The 15,050-nt window shown below is 44.2% G+C and overlaps 1 protein-coding gene across 3 annotated transcripts in view; it reads right to left on the minus strand.

Annotated features, from left to right (window-relative positions):
• Window positions 1–15,050, minus strand: part of LOC140197548 (probable ATP-dependent RNA helicase DDX60) — a 171,740-nt gene that overhangs the window by 113,183 nt on the left and 43,507 nt on the right. For all 3 annotated transcript variants that reach the window (XM_072257624.1, XM_072257623.1, XM_072257622.1), the window contains exons 12-15: window positions 12,562–12,743; window positions 11,618–11,873; window positions 5,074–5,252; window positions 1,993–2,157 (exon numbers count right to left, since the gene is read on the minus strand). In XM_072257624.1, the coding sequence (XP_072113725.1) occupies window positions 1,993–2,157; window positions 5,074–5,252; window positions 11,618–11,873; window positions 12,562–12,743 (782 nt within the window). The remainder of the gene's footprint in view (window positions 1–1,992; window positions 2,158–5,073; window positions 5,253–11,617; window positions 11,874–12,561; window positions 12,744–15,050) is intronic.

Consider the following 15,050-nt stretch of genomic DNA (forward strand, 5'->3'; position numbering starts at 1 on the left):
AAAAACTTACCTGCAGCAGCATCACAGGCACGGAGCATCAAATAAAAGGCATTCATAAGAATCTATTTTAGTGCAAAGTGATCAAGGTGGTCATAATGTTTCTAAACGGTGGTGATTATTTATTTCAAACAGGAGAAAATCTGCAGATGCTGGAAATCCAAAGCAACGCACATAAAATGCTGGAGAAACTCAAGATGAAAGGTCTTGGCCCGAAACGTTGACTGTTTACTCTTTTTCATAGATGCTGCCTGACCTGATGAATTCGTCCAACATTTTGTGTGTGTTCCTTATTTATTTATCTAATGAGATACGGCACAGAATAGGCCTTTCTGGCCCTTCGAGCCACGTCACCCAGCCACCCCTGTTTGAACCCGAGCCTAATCACAGGACAATTTACAAGTATGTCTTTGGACTGTGGGAGGAAACTGGAGAACCCAGAGGAAACCCATGCATTCCATGGGGAGGACGTATAGGTTCTTTACAGATGACGTTGGAATTGAACTGCGAACTTCGGCACCTCATGCTGTAATAGCGTTGTGCTAACCACTACCCTACCTTGGTGCCATAGTGCTGTGCTAGTAGGTTCAACAATGAGTAGTTGAAGGGAAGCAACTGCTCTTGAACCTGGTGGTGTGGAACAGTCAGGAAGCTGGTACAGGAACCTTAGATCCCACATCACCAGTTTAGGAACAGCTATTACCCATCAGGCTCTTGAACCAGCACAGATAATTTCACTCACCTCAACACTGAACTGATTCCACAACATTTGGACTCACTTTCAAGGACTCTGCAACTCAAGTTATCAATATAATTTATTACTTAATATTTATTATTATTATTTGTATTTTTTAATTGGCACCGTTGTCTTCTTTTGCTCATTGGTTGTTTGTCCATCTTTGTGTCATTTTTCATTGATTCTTTTGTGTTTCATTGTATGTTCTGTAAATGCCTGCAAGGAAATGAATTTCAGGGTTGCGCATTGTGACATATGCGCATGGGTCAGCATGGTAGTGGAGCAGTTAGCGTAATGCTATTACAGTGCCAATTCCTGATGCGTCTGTAAGAAGTTTGTGTGTTTTCCCCATGGCCTACATGGGCTTCCTGTGGGTGCTCCAGTTTCCTCCCAAATTCCACAGATGTACGGGTTAGTAAGTTAATTAGTCATCCGGATGGCCAAGATTGATTGGAAAAGAACATTGGCAGGGATGACAGCAGAGTAGCAATGGCTAGAATTTCTGGGAGCAATTCAGAAGGTGCAGGATATATGTAGTGCATCCCAAAGAAGAAGTATTCTAAAGGCAAGATGACACAACCGTGACTGACAAGAGAAGTCAAGGACAACATAAAAGCCAAAGAGAGGGCAGATAATAGAGCAAAATTAGTGGCAACTTAGAGGATTGGGAAGCTTTTAAAAGCCAACAGAAGGCAACTAAAAAAGAAAGAAAAGATGGAATATGAGTCAATAAAATTAAAAAGGATACCAAAAGTTTCTTCAGATGTATCAAGTGTAAAAGAGAGGAAAGATGGATTTTGGACCACAGCAAAACGATGTTGAAGAGGTAGCAATGGGGGACAAGGAAATGGTAAATGAACTGAATGAGTATTTTGCATCAGCCTTCACTACGAAAGACACTAGCAGTATGCTAGAGGTTCAAGAACGTCAGGGGGCAGAAGTTGCCATTACTAAATAAAACCATCTAGGACATGCCCTCTTCCATCAGAGAGGAGGTATAGGAGTTTGAAGACCCCAGTCAATAATTCAGAAACAGCTGCTGCTCCTTTTCCATCAGATCTCTGAATGTTCCCTGAACACATGAATGCTGTACTTCATTATTCTTTTTTTGCACTACTTATTTTGTTTGTAATTTATAACTGTTTTATATCTTTACACTGTACTGTTGCTGAAATATAACAAATTCCGTGTCATATAAGCCAGTGACAAATCTGACTCAGATTTCTAGCCCCTGCAGATCTTTGAACATTGGAAATTACCTGCCATGTGTCTGGTATGAAATGTTGGACTCTTGGATCTGGATCGCTCCTTTCATCCCGGATTAGAAAAGGACCCATATGTTTCAGATGAAAACGAGCTGCTCCTAACCCAACCGGAACCTTGGGATCACTCATCAGCTCTTTCTTCACCTTTTCTTTCTGTAACTAATAAAACGGGATATTTAATCAGTTTCACTAGTAACTAGTAACCAGTAAACCTTTGTGGATTCAACTTATCCCACAGATACATTACATCAAGTTTCAAGATGCAAATCTATTTATCACGTGTACATCGAAACAGTGAAAGACATCATTGCATCAGCAAACGACACACCCAAAGACGTCTGGGGTCAGGGGGAGGCAGCCTGCAAGTGTTAAAATATTTTTAACATGCACGTGTTAAAATATCTTTTAAAAGTGTTATTTTAACCGGAATAATTTGGTGTACACTGCTTTAATTTACATTTTGATCCAGCATAGTATTAACCAAAATATTTTTTAAAAATCACAATAATATTTTCATTCCATTATGGTTTCATTTTCCTTACTCTCAGTGAACCAGATTTGTTTCCAACTTTGGGTGCTGTCTGTTGGAGTTTGCATGTTCTGTCTGTGACCACATGGGTTTCCCGACCAGATTTTCCAGGTCCCTCACCCATCTGAAAGCCATGGGAGCTGGTGGGTTAACTGGCCACAGAAAATTACCCTTGTGGTGGAGAGTCTAGAGTTGATGACCGTTTAGGAGAAAATAGGTTACAGGATAATAAGTGGGAGAATATGATTTGTAGGAAGAAACTGAGAGCTGCTGTGGTCCTGATGGGCAGAATGGACTCCATCTGAGTCATCGCATCCCACCTGGACATTCTTTCTTCTCCCCCATCCCATTAGGGTGATGGGGTGGAGATACATCTCTACCAAAGGAGGTGTAAGGTGCTCCTTCCCTCTGCTAGCCTGCAGGACACCCTTGGGCGAGGTGTAGCACCTGCTTAGCCCCTGATCAAGGTTGCATGAAGCCATGAGAGAAGGTGGTGGATGGTCATATGAGCAGCTGGTGCATATCACTTTTCGTCCCTCTTCCCTCTGGGAGAAGGCTCAGGAGCTTGAAGACTCGTACGGCCAGATTTCGGAACAGCTTCTTTCCAACTGTGATAAGACTGCTGAACGGATCCTGACTCGGATCTGGGCCGTACCCTTCAAATATCCGGACCTGCCTCTCGTTTTTTTTGCACTACCTTACTTTCCATTTTTCTATTTTCTATTTATGATTTATAATTTAAATTTTTAATATTTATTATCGATTTGTAATTCAGGGAGCGGGAAGTGCAGAATCAAATATCGCTGTGATGATAGTACGTTCTAGTATCAATTGTTTGGCAACAATAAAAAGTATAAAGTATCTCAAGTCCTGCTTATACGACCACTGACACCAGGCATACTATCTTTGAAGATAATGACTGGGGTCACCATCTTGTCAAGACACTGCCCAGAAGTGAGTGTTGTTAGTATTACTAAGGAGAAGGTGTTTGGGAAGCTGAAAGGTCTGAAGATAGATAAGTCACCTGGACCAGATGGTATACACAGCAACATTTTGAAAGAGGTAGCTGAAGAGATTGTGGAGACAAAAGTAATGATCTTTCAAGAATCACTAGGTTCTGGAATGGTTCTGGAGGACCGGAGAATTGCAAGTATCACTCCACTCTTTAAGAAGCGAGGGAGGTAAAAGACAGGAAATTGTAAGTCAGTTAGCCTTACTTCAGAGGTTAGGAAGATGTTGGATTCCATTATTAAGGATGAGGTTTCAGGGTACCAGGAGGGAGCGGATCAGACTTGAATGGGCTAATTCTGCTCCTGTACTTTATGGTTTTTAACTTAGGTCCTCAAGTCCTGGCAACATACTAATAAATTTGCTTTTATTGATGTTCAGGTGAATGAAATGTGTGCAAGTGAGCCCATCTGAGAACGAGTAACTTTCCTAGAGTTTAACACCAGAGAGAAAGATGACTGCCATCTCCTGCCCCTACTTAATCTCTCAGCTTTGGCCCTCCAAATTGATTATATGAATCCCGTGTTTTCTTCCTATCTTCCCGTTAACTCTTTCCAAATTCCACCACTCATCTACACTCAAGGGCCAGTTAACCACCCACCTCAGTCTATGAGATGTGGGAGGAAACAAGCTCCCAGAGGAAAGATGAGCTTTATTTGTCACATGTACTCTGAAACATACAGTGAAATGAGTCAATTGCATCAATGACCAATACAGTGTGCTGGGCACAAGCCTCAATTGTTGCCATTTTTCCAGCGCCAGCGTAGTCTACCTAACCCCGCTAACCCCAAACCTGTACATCTTTGGACTGTGGGAGGAAACCGGAACATCTGGAGGAAGTCCACCTGGTCACAGGGAGAACGTACAAAATCCTTATAGAGAGCAGCGGCAATTGAACCTTGATTTGTGATCACTGGTGATGTAAAGCGATCCACTGACCGCTGCGCTAGTGTGCTGCCCTGAAACACGAGCAGTCATCAGGAGAGAGTGCCCGAGGGCAGGATCAAACTTGCTGAAGCTGTTGGGCAGTAACCTTCCTGTGCTATGACCAATCTATTAGAATGGTAATCGTCATCATCATCATGGCCTCGTGACCATGATTGTTCTTGGCAATTTTTTCTACAGAAATGGTTTGCCATTGCTTTCTTCTGGGCAGCGTCTTTACAAGATGGGTGACCCCAGCCATTATCAATACTCTTCAGAGATTGTCTGCCTGGCGTCAGTGATCGCAAAACCAAGAATTGTGATATGCAACCAGCTGCTCAGATGACCACCTGCTCCCATGGTTTCACGTGACCCTGATCAGGGGGGCTTAACAGTCGCTACACCTTGCCCAAGGGTGACCTGCAGGCTAGCGGAGGGAAGGAGCACCTTATACTTCCTTTGGTAGAGATGTATCTCCACCTTGCCACCCAATATCTTTGTAAAGTACAAGGTGTGCTGTGGGAGAAGAGAAACAGGAAATGGGATGAATTGGACAGGAGTTCGAAAAACATGAAGACCCTCTATCTGTGCCGTACCTTCCCCAAGTGCTTTACCTGATGTTCATCGATTCTTTCCAGGAGTGAATCTCTGAGGTTCAGGAATCCAAGATCTTTGAGGTAAGAAGCCAACTTGGTTAGTAGTCCTGGGTTCAGATGCTCCTCGTACTGGCTCAGAACCATGTGGATTCTGTGCATCAGCATCACTGTGGATTTCATGTCTCTTAGGGACGGCGCTGCTCAGAATAATGAATGTGGATACAAATGTCAGGAGGGGGTGCAGACACAACACAGTCCATCCCAAAAACCAGCTTCCCCTCCTCTGCAACTCTTGCTGCCCTGGGAAAGCAGCCAACGTAATCAGAGACCCCTCCCACCCGAGACATTTTTTCTTTTCACCCCTCCCATTGTGCAGAAGATATAGAAGCTTGAAAACACTCTCCACCAGGCTGAAGGACAGTTTCTATCTTATGGTTATAAGATGATTTAATGGCCCTCTTATAAGAGGACCACAATCTTGTTGTGGTTTGGAGATTTGCATGCCTCAATGACCTGGGGAGCTGTGCTGGCTGGAGTCAGTGCTTTATGCTTTGGTTCTTGGTAGGGTCACCCAAGCCAAACAGGTCAGAGGATGGAGGCCAGAGTAAGAGTGGTCCACCGGTCCTCTAGGTTCGGGAGTTCACTCAAGGCTAACCACCCTGACTGGTCAAACAAAACTGTTATGGAAATAGCAATGAAGATTCCTTCTACATCTGAGTGCAACAGTATTCCTGAGTCTCCACCCAGGTCTTGCATAACTGGCAGTAATAAAAACCGAGAAGAAGCTACTGACATGATCAAGGAAGCCCTGAACACCTCCAGAGATGGAGGACCTTCATTGCTGCCCTAAGTGCCTTTGGCATAATGGGCAGTAACCAAGTAAGTTGTAAGATACAGATTAAGATGCGGCCCTTGCTTCCTTTTGTCCTGTGCACCATACTTTCTCTGCAGCTGTAACACTATGTATTTTATTTTCCCTTGTCCACCTTGACGTACTGATGTTGCGGAATGATCTGTGTGGATGGCCTGCTGAGCCAAGCTTTTCACTGTCACTTGGTACCTTGGAGTTGGTTTATTATTGTCATATGTACCAGGATACATAGAACACTGAACATCTGAACATACTGTCAAACATAGAACTCTACAGCACAGAGTACAGAATCAGGCTTTAATATCACTGACAGAAATACAAAAAAGTAGTGAGGTAGTGTTCATGGGCTCAGTGTCCATTTAGAAATCAGATTGCAGTGGGGTCGAAGCTGTTTCTGAATCGCTGAGTGTGTGCCTTCAGGCTTTCAAGTTCAGGAACAGGCCCATCCAGCCCAACAAGCACAACGCCAGCAAACCCACCTATTTAACCCTAGCCTAATCACAGGACAACTTACAATGACCAATTAACCTCTAACCAGTATGTCTTTGGACAGTGGGAGGAAACCGAAACACCTGGAGAAAACCCGTATGTTCATGGGAAGTATGTACAAACTCCTTACAGAAGGCTCCAGAAATGAATTCTGAACTCCGACGCCCCGAGCTGTAAAGCATTGTATTAACTGCTATGCTACCATAACTTTCACTAAGATCAATCTAACCTTCCTCTCCTACATAGCCCTCAATTTTTCTGTCATCCAAGTGTCAATCTACGAGTTTTGTTAAAATGCCCCAAATCTATCTGCCTCTACTAACATCCTTGGCACCCACCACGATCTCTTAAAAGAACTTACCTCTGACATCCCCACTATACTCTGCCTCCAATTTCTTTAAGTTTATATCCCCTCGAATTAACTATTTCCTCCCTGGGAAAAAGTCTCTGGCTAAGCACTCGATCTATGCCTCTTAACATTTTGTACATCTCTATCAAGTTACCTCATCCCCCCTTCACTTCAGAGAGAAAAGCCCCAGTTTGCAACCTATCCAACCTACTCTCATAAACACGCTCTCTAGTCCAAGCAGCATCCTGGTAAATCTTCTCTGTGCCTTCTCTAAAGCTTCTGCACCTTGATTACAAAGGAGCCCCACATCCCATAAAACACGGTAGTGTAATGGTTAACACAACGCTTTACAGTACCAGCAACCTGGATTTCCTGCCTTTGCCTGTAAGGAGTTCGTACGTTCTCCCTGTAACCACATGGGTTTCCTCCAGGTGCTCTGGGCTCCTCCCATAGTCCAAAGATGCACTGTTTGGTAGGTGAATTGGTCATTATAAATTGTCCTGTGATTAGGCTGGGATTAAATCGGGAGATTGCTGGTGGCTTGAAGGGCCAGAAGAGGCTGTACTGTGTTGTTGCTCAATAAGTAAATAAAAATAAAACAAGGTTGGTTTAGAGTCAAAAGAAATAGAAGAATTTGCATTGCTCTAGTTGGATGGCAATATCCCACATAGAATGTACACCATAGAACAGTACACTTGATCTACACCTCTATCAAGTCACCTTTCATCCTCCCTTGCTCCAAAGAAAAATGTCCTAGCTAGCACAACGCAGTGAAAAGCTTGTCTTGCATACTGTTCATAGAGATCACATCATTCCACACTGCATTGGAAAGAGCAGAATGATTACAATAATAGTGAGGAGACTTGTAGGGCAGCGGTCCCCAACCACCAGGCCGCAGACTGGTATCGGGCCACAAAGCATGAACTACTGGGCTGTGAAGAAACCTTTCCTCATTCCCTGTCACGCCCACTGTTGAGTCATTACTCACGCGAGGTCATTACCCGCGCGTTATCCATGTCAGTGCGGGAAGGAGATCAACTCCTCGAGCTTGCAAATGACGGCAGGCTGAAAAGTATGTTTGACATAACATCTCTGCCGGCATTCTGGATCAAAGTCGAGGCTAAATATCCTGAGATAGCCATGAAAGCACTGAAAACGTTGCTTCCATTATCAACATATCTCTGCAAAGTGAGGTTTTCTGCAATGAATGCAACGAAAACTAAATTGCAGAATAGACTGAACATAAGGAACCCCCTTCGAGTATCGCTGTCTCCCATCACCGTCTTGTTGCAAGGAAACAAGCCCAGGGCTCCCACTGATTCAGCGATATTGGTGTGTTGCAATGATTTTATATGTTCATATGGGGAAAATATGTGCTGTGTGTTTAATATCCAACTGTTACTTAAAATGTTATGATGCTATTGACTTATAAGTGACATACTCTATAACCATATAACAATTACAGCACGGAAACAGGCCATCTCTGCCCTGCTAGTTCGTGCCGAACTCTTACTCTCACCTAGTCCCACCGACCTGCACTCAGCCCATAACCCTCCATTCCTTTCCTGTCCGTATACCGATCCAATTTTTCTTCAAATGATAATATCGAACCTGCCTCTACCACTTCTGCTGGAAGTTCGTTCAACACTTACTTCAAGCTCCCCTGATAATTGACTTATCACTATATTCATGCGAGGAAAATATGCGCTGTGTGTTTAATATTAAATTCGTTAGATAAACCATTTTAGAAACGAAATTGAGTGTATTAGCCACTTATCACCTATATTCTGGTCGTGATTAACACTCCCCCCCCCCCAAGAACAGAATCGCCAAAAACGATTTGTAGAAGAGAAAAATCAGCACGTACACGCATGCACACTGGTGCCCGTGCAAGGCTTCATGGTCGTTGTAGTCTTTCTCGGGGTAAACACAACGTACGTCACTGCTACTCTTGTCCGTTGGCAACCCTACCCCCACCCCCGGTCGGCCGGTCCGCAAGAATATTGTCAATATTAAACTGGTCCGCAGCGCAAAAGAAATTGGGGACCCTTGCTGTAGGGAGCTGCTTGCAAGGTGTCACCACACTCCAGCGCCCTATTGCAGCAACCTTCTGTTATTTTATGTTTCCATTTATTGCTCAATATGCATTGGCAATCTGTTATTTGTGTCTGCATCACTGGTGTGGAAAGTCCTTCCTTCTCAGTTCTTGTGTATCTTGTTGGCCCAATGTACCTTTGTAAGAATGAGGCCATTAACCTTCCTGTTTCTACAAGTATTTTAATGGCTCAGCCTGGCTTGCATCTGTTTGTGAATGTTCCCAGAACCATTCACCAGTTGATATCGTTGCGTTTTAAAGATTTTAATGATTAGCTTTATTTGCCACATGTACACCGAAACATGCAGTGGAATGTGTTGCTTGTGCCAATGACTGACACAGTCTGAAGATTTTGCTGGGGCAGCTCACAAGTATTGCCACGCTTCCTGTGCCAACATAGCATACTAACCTTAACTTGTACATCTTTGGAATGTGGGAGGAAACCGGAGCACCTGGAGGAAACCTGAAGGTCATGGGGCCGAGAATGTATAAACTCCTTACAGACGGCAGTGGGAATTGAACCCAGGTTGTTGATTACGCTAACTGCTATGCCACCACGATGCCTGTCATGTTCTCTGTCTGACTGACCTCTTCCTCAGCCTAGTTAGCATGAATCAATAACAAACCAGTTACCAATATCATCGTCACCATAACCTATATTTATTTATCTTTCATTGTTAAACAAGCAAGTGGAGACTATTAGAGACTCTAGATCAAGTTCTCTTCAGAGTGCTTTTGCTTTGGCTTGCATGGTGGAGGGGTAAGGAGGGGGTCAGTGCTTCTGCTGCTACGAGTGGGGGAGGGAGAAGGGGAGGATCGATGCTCCTGCCACTACTTGTACGTGGGAGGCAAGGGGTTGCTTTGGGGTTCTGATGTTTCTATTATTCATTCTTTGGGGTTTCTTGTTTTGCAGATGTCTGTGAAGAGTAGGAATTTCAGGTTGTATACCACAAACTGTACTCTATCTCATATTAAACTGAACCATTAATCTGCCCTATGCTGTTCCACCACTAATAGAGAGAACCACAGAAATATATGACACAGTACAAAGAAGGAATATATGCCAGTTGCATGGTACAATCAAGAGTTAAAGTTGTGTAAGGTCCTGGCAACAGAGGTTAAAAAACAAGGAACAGCTGAGCCCATATCCTTCTATGTGTTCATGGTAGCATTTTACAGTACTTGCTGTAGTATAATTCTTCAGAAGCATGGAGCAAATATTTCATAGAGAGTCATAGCAAGATACACAAAAACAGGCTCTTCACCCCCACAGAGTCTGCACTGATCCTCAACCACTCATTTACACTAATTCTACATTAATCCCAATTTTTCTCACCATTTTTCCATCTACTTGTAAAAGACATTTGGACAAAGTATAAAGGCAAGAGATTCTACAGATGCTGCAAATCCAGTGCAAGACAAACAAAATGCTCGAAGAACTCAGCAGGTCTATCAGCACCCATGCAGAGCCATAAACAGTTGACGTTACAGCCAGAAACACCCATTTTCCCATCCTTTGTTCATATCTCTGTAAACCTTTCCTATCTTTGCATTTGTCCAAGTCTCTTTTAAAGTTGATTATGTGTCTGTGTCAACCAGTTCTTATGGCAACTCATTCCCTACACAGACCATACTCGAGTGGAAAAGATGCCCTTCGGGCTCCTATAAATTTTTCCCCTCTCACCTTAAACCTTTACCCTCTAGTTTTGATTCTCCAATCCTGGGGAAAAAGACATTGTGCATTGACCCTATCTATGCCCCTCATGATCTTATACACCTCCATAAAATCACTCCTTATTCTCCTCTGCTCCAGAGAGACCTGCTCAACCTCTCTCAATAATTCAGCCTCTCAAGTCCCAGCAAAATCCTCATAATGTTCCTCTGCACTACTTACAGCGTAATGGATTCTTTGCTATTGCAGGGTAGCCAAAATTGATCAAAATACTCAAAATGTGGCCTCATTAACACCTTATACAACTCTGACTCTACGGGTGCAGGTCAATGGGACTAGGCAGATTAATGATTCAGCACAGGCTAGATGGGCTGAAGGGCCTATTTCTGTGCTGTAGTGTTCAATGACTACAACTTCCCAACCTTTACACTCAATGTACTGACTGATCTTTCCTTGGATTTGAACCCTATTAGTCATGGTAACAGTCTACCATTCGTTTCCAATTCCCTCTTCCTTTTTAATCAGTAAACTGGTTTATTATTGTCACATGTACTGAAGTACAGTGAGATGCTTTGTCTTGCATGCCATCCATACAGATCATTTCATTACAACAGTACACTGAAGTTGTACAAGGGAAAACAAAGAAAACAAGACAGCGGCTATATTTCATTAGGGATTTGAGAAGATTTTGGATGTCACCAAAAACTTCTACAGATGTATTCATGAAGAGCATTCTAACTGGCTGCATCTCCATCTGGTTAGGGGGGCTGGGGCACTGCCACCAACCCCTGACTATGAAATTCCTCCTCATCTCTGTTCTAACGGGACATCCTTCTATTCTGAGGCTGTACCTTCTGGACCTAAACTCCCCCACCAAAGGAAACATCCTCTCAGCATCCATTCTATTTAGGCCTTTCAATATTGGATAGGATTCAATAATATCCCCCATTATCCTTCGAAATTTCAGTGTGTAGAGGACAACAGCTATCAAGTGGTTCTTAGGCATTAACCCTTTCATTCCCAGGATAATTCTTGTAAACCTCCTCTAGTCCTTCTCCAATGCTAGAGTGAGTACACTGTTCCTACCTGTAGATCTGTAATGTTCCACCCAGGCTTTATAGCTGTGTTTAATTCCTTCCATCTGAGCTTTCACCTTCACTTGGGCACTGCCACACTTCTGCAGAAACTTGTCCAGAGTCTTCAGCCCTTTCTCCAAGTCCTGGGCAATTTCCTTCTCAATAGTCTCTTGAACTGAGCCCCATTGCTCCCTGGCCGCCTTCTCCTTCTCCTCCATCTTCTTTTGCTTCTGGGCCTCAATAATGAGCTCAGCTCTTTTCTTTGGCTTTGTGGAGAATTTACAAAAGGAGGGCTGTTACAGGCAGACAGCAACATTTCACAACGTTGGGATGTTGGGGTCAGAGTTGAAAGTGGGAACATCAGGGAAATAACTCTGACACAGAGGAGGGGAAAGGCGGGTAGGGGTGTGACTATCATCTTTATTAATCCTGGGTCAGAAAGACCCTGGTAATGTGTGATAACGAGTGTGTGTGTGTGTGTGTGTGTATGTATATATGTGCACAGATGTATGAATATCTGTGTGCATGTGTGTATCTCTGTATGTAAATATGTGTGTGTGTGTGTGTGTGCACGTGTGTCTGCGTGTGCGCATGTGTCTGTCTGTGTGCACCTGTATGTGGAGGAGTGGTGGAGCTCAGACCAGCAGAATGGCTGACCTGCAGTGGAGTTCAGACCAGCAGAGAGGCTGACCAGCAGTGGAGTTCAGACCAGCAGAGGAGCTCAGACCAGCAGAGGAGCTCAGACCAGCAGAGGAGCTCAGACCAGCAGAGAGGCTGACCAGAGGTGGAGTTCAGACCAGCAGAGGAGTTCAGACCAGCAGAGGAGTTCAGACCAGCAGAGAGGCTGACCAGGGGTGGAGTTCAGGCCAACAGAGGGAATGACCAGAGGTGGTGCAGACCAACAGAGAGACTGTTGGAGTACAGACCCACACTGAAACACTCTGCCATGCTTACCCCAGATTTCTTGCCTTTCTCCTTGCCGTGTCCTGCGTGGGACTTTGACGGGCTGTCAGCTGCCTCCGCATGACCTCTGACAACTGTTATTGCTGCATTCTCCTCAAGTGACTCTGCATAAAGTCTCTCAAACACAACCAGCTTTTGTTGCATTCTTAATGTTGACTTCCTCTCCCATGGATCTTTGGGCATTCAAGAGCAGGAGGTAAGTGAAGAAGAAATCTTTGCAAGTTCTCATCTTCTGGAAGTACATTAGTCCTACAGTCATACTGCACAGATAGAGGCCCTCCAGCTTTTGGGAAAGGGATGTTTTGGAAAAGCATGGGCTTATTAATGACGGTCAAATGCCTTTGTGCAGGGCCGGTCATGTCTTATGAACTGAGTTTTTTGAGGAATTGATGAGGGAATGGGAGTGGATATTATCCATATGAACTTTAGCAAGGCATGTGACAAGGTCCCTCGATGTAGGCTGATCCAAGAATACGATGCATGGAGATGGTAGTTTGGATTGGATGAGAGGATAGTGGTGGAGAAGTGTTTCTCTGACTGGAGGTCTGTGATCAGTGTGTTCTCCAGGGATCAGTGCTTGGACCTCTTGTTTGCGACATGCTTTCAGTGGCTACTTTATTAGGTACACCTGCTCATTAATGCAAATATCTCATCAGCCTATCATGTGTCAGCAACTCAATGTGTAAAAGCATGCAGACATGGTCAATAGGTTCTGTTGTTGTTCAGACCAAACATCAGAATGGGGAAGAAAATGATCTAAGTGACTTTGACCATAGAATGATTGCAGGTGCCAGACAGGGTGGCTTGAGTATCTCAGAAACTGCTGATTCGCTAGGATTTTCACACACACAATAGTCCCTTGAGTTTACAGTGAATGGTGCAAGAAACAAAGACATCCAGTGACCAGCAGTTCTGTGGGAGAAAATACCTTGTTAATGAGGGAAGTCAGAGAATGGGCAGACTGGTTCAAACTGACAGGAAACAACAGTAATTCAAATAACCACGTGTTACAACAGTGACGTGTAGAAGAGCATCTCTGAGCGCACAACACATTGAACCTTGAAGTGGATGGACTACAGCAACAGAAGACCACAGACAGGAGGTACCTAATAAAGTGGCCACTGAGTGTGTATGCATGTGTGTAATTGGGTGGTGGGCCAGAAGGGCTTGTTACTGTGCAGTATCTCTAAAGAAATAGAAAATAAAATCTCACCAATGGCAACTAAGTTACCAGTTAAGCTAGTCCTATTAACATGTTTGGCCCAAATCCCTCTAAACCTTTGCTATTGATGTACCTGTGTTAGTGCCATAATCGTACCTGCTTCCTTCCTTCCTATGGCAGGTTATTACCTATACCCACCACACTCTGTGTGAAAAAGTTGCCTCTGAGGCCCCTTTTAAATCATTCCCCTCTCATTTTAAACCCACACCTTCTAAGTTTGGACTCCCCACTCCTGGGGAAATATCATAATTATATAAACATATCTAAGTCACCACTCAGTCTCATGGGCTCCAGTAAATAAAATTTCAGTCTATCCAGTCTCTCCTTTAAACTCAAACCCCGGTGATTTCTCTAACTTCCAGGAATCTCTCCCCACCCCCCCCCCCAACGATCCCCTGCCTCCCTTACCCTTTCATAGGAAAGTATAGCACAGAAACAGGCCCTTTGGCCCATCTAGCCCATGCAGAACTATTTAAACTGCATACTCCCTTTGAAAAGCACCGGGACCATAGCCCTCCATACCCCTACCATCCATGTCGCTACCCAACCTTCTCTTAAACATTGAAATTGAGCTCGCATGCACCTCTTGCACTGGCAGCTCATTCCACACTCTCACGACACTCTGAGTGAAGAAGTTTCCGCTCATGTTCCCTTTGACCTTTTCACCTTTCACACTTAACCCATGACTCTAGCTATAGTCTCACCCAGCCTGAGTGGAACAAGCCTGATTATATTTACCCTACCTGTACTACATTGTGATTTTTCCTCCTATTCCCCATTCCAGTAACTTACTCATTCTTTCTCTTCTCCTTTCCCATCCTCACTGTCAGCTCTCATCTCCCTCTGGTTCCCCACTCCTTCTCTTCCTTCAATGACCCACCTTCCTCTCCTATCAGATCCCTTCTTTTCAGCCCTTTGCCTTTTCCACCTATCACCTCTCAGCTTCTCATCATTCCCCCACCCACTCACCATCCCCCTCACCTGGTCTCACCTATCACCTTGAACTCTCTTCTCCCATTCTGATGGCCCCTGCCCCTTCATAACCTGACCATTATCTCTCTCTCTTGCCCCTCCCCCTTCCCTTTCTTCCATGATCCACTCTCCTCTCCTATAAGGTTCCTTCTTCTTTAGCCTCTTATCTCTTCAACCTATCACACCCAGCTTCTCACTTAATCCCCTCTCACCCACCCATCTGCCTTCCCCCTCACCTGATCTCACCAATCACCTTCCAGCTTGTGCTCCTACCCTTCCCCCTACC

The sequence above is a fragment of the Mobula birostris genome, chromosome 5, assembly GCF_030028105.1.
Source record: "Mobula birostris isolate sMobBir1 chromosome 5, sMobBir1.hap1, whole genome shotgun sequence".
In the NCBI taxonomy this organism is placed as follows: domain Eukaryota; kingdom Metazoa; phylum Chordata; class Chondrichthyes; order Myliobatiformes; family Myliobatidae; genus Mobula; species Mobula birostris.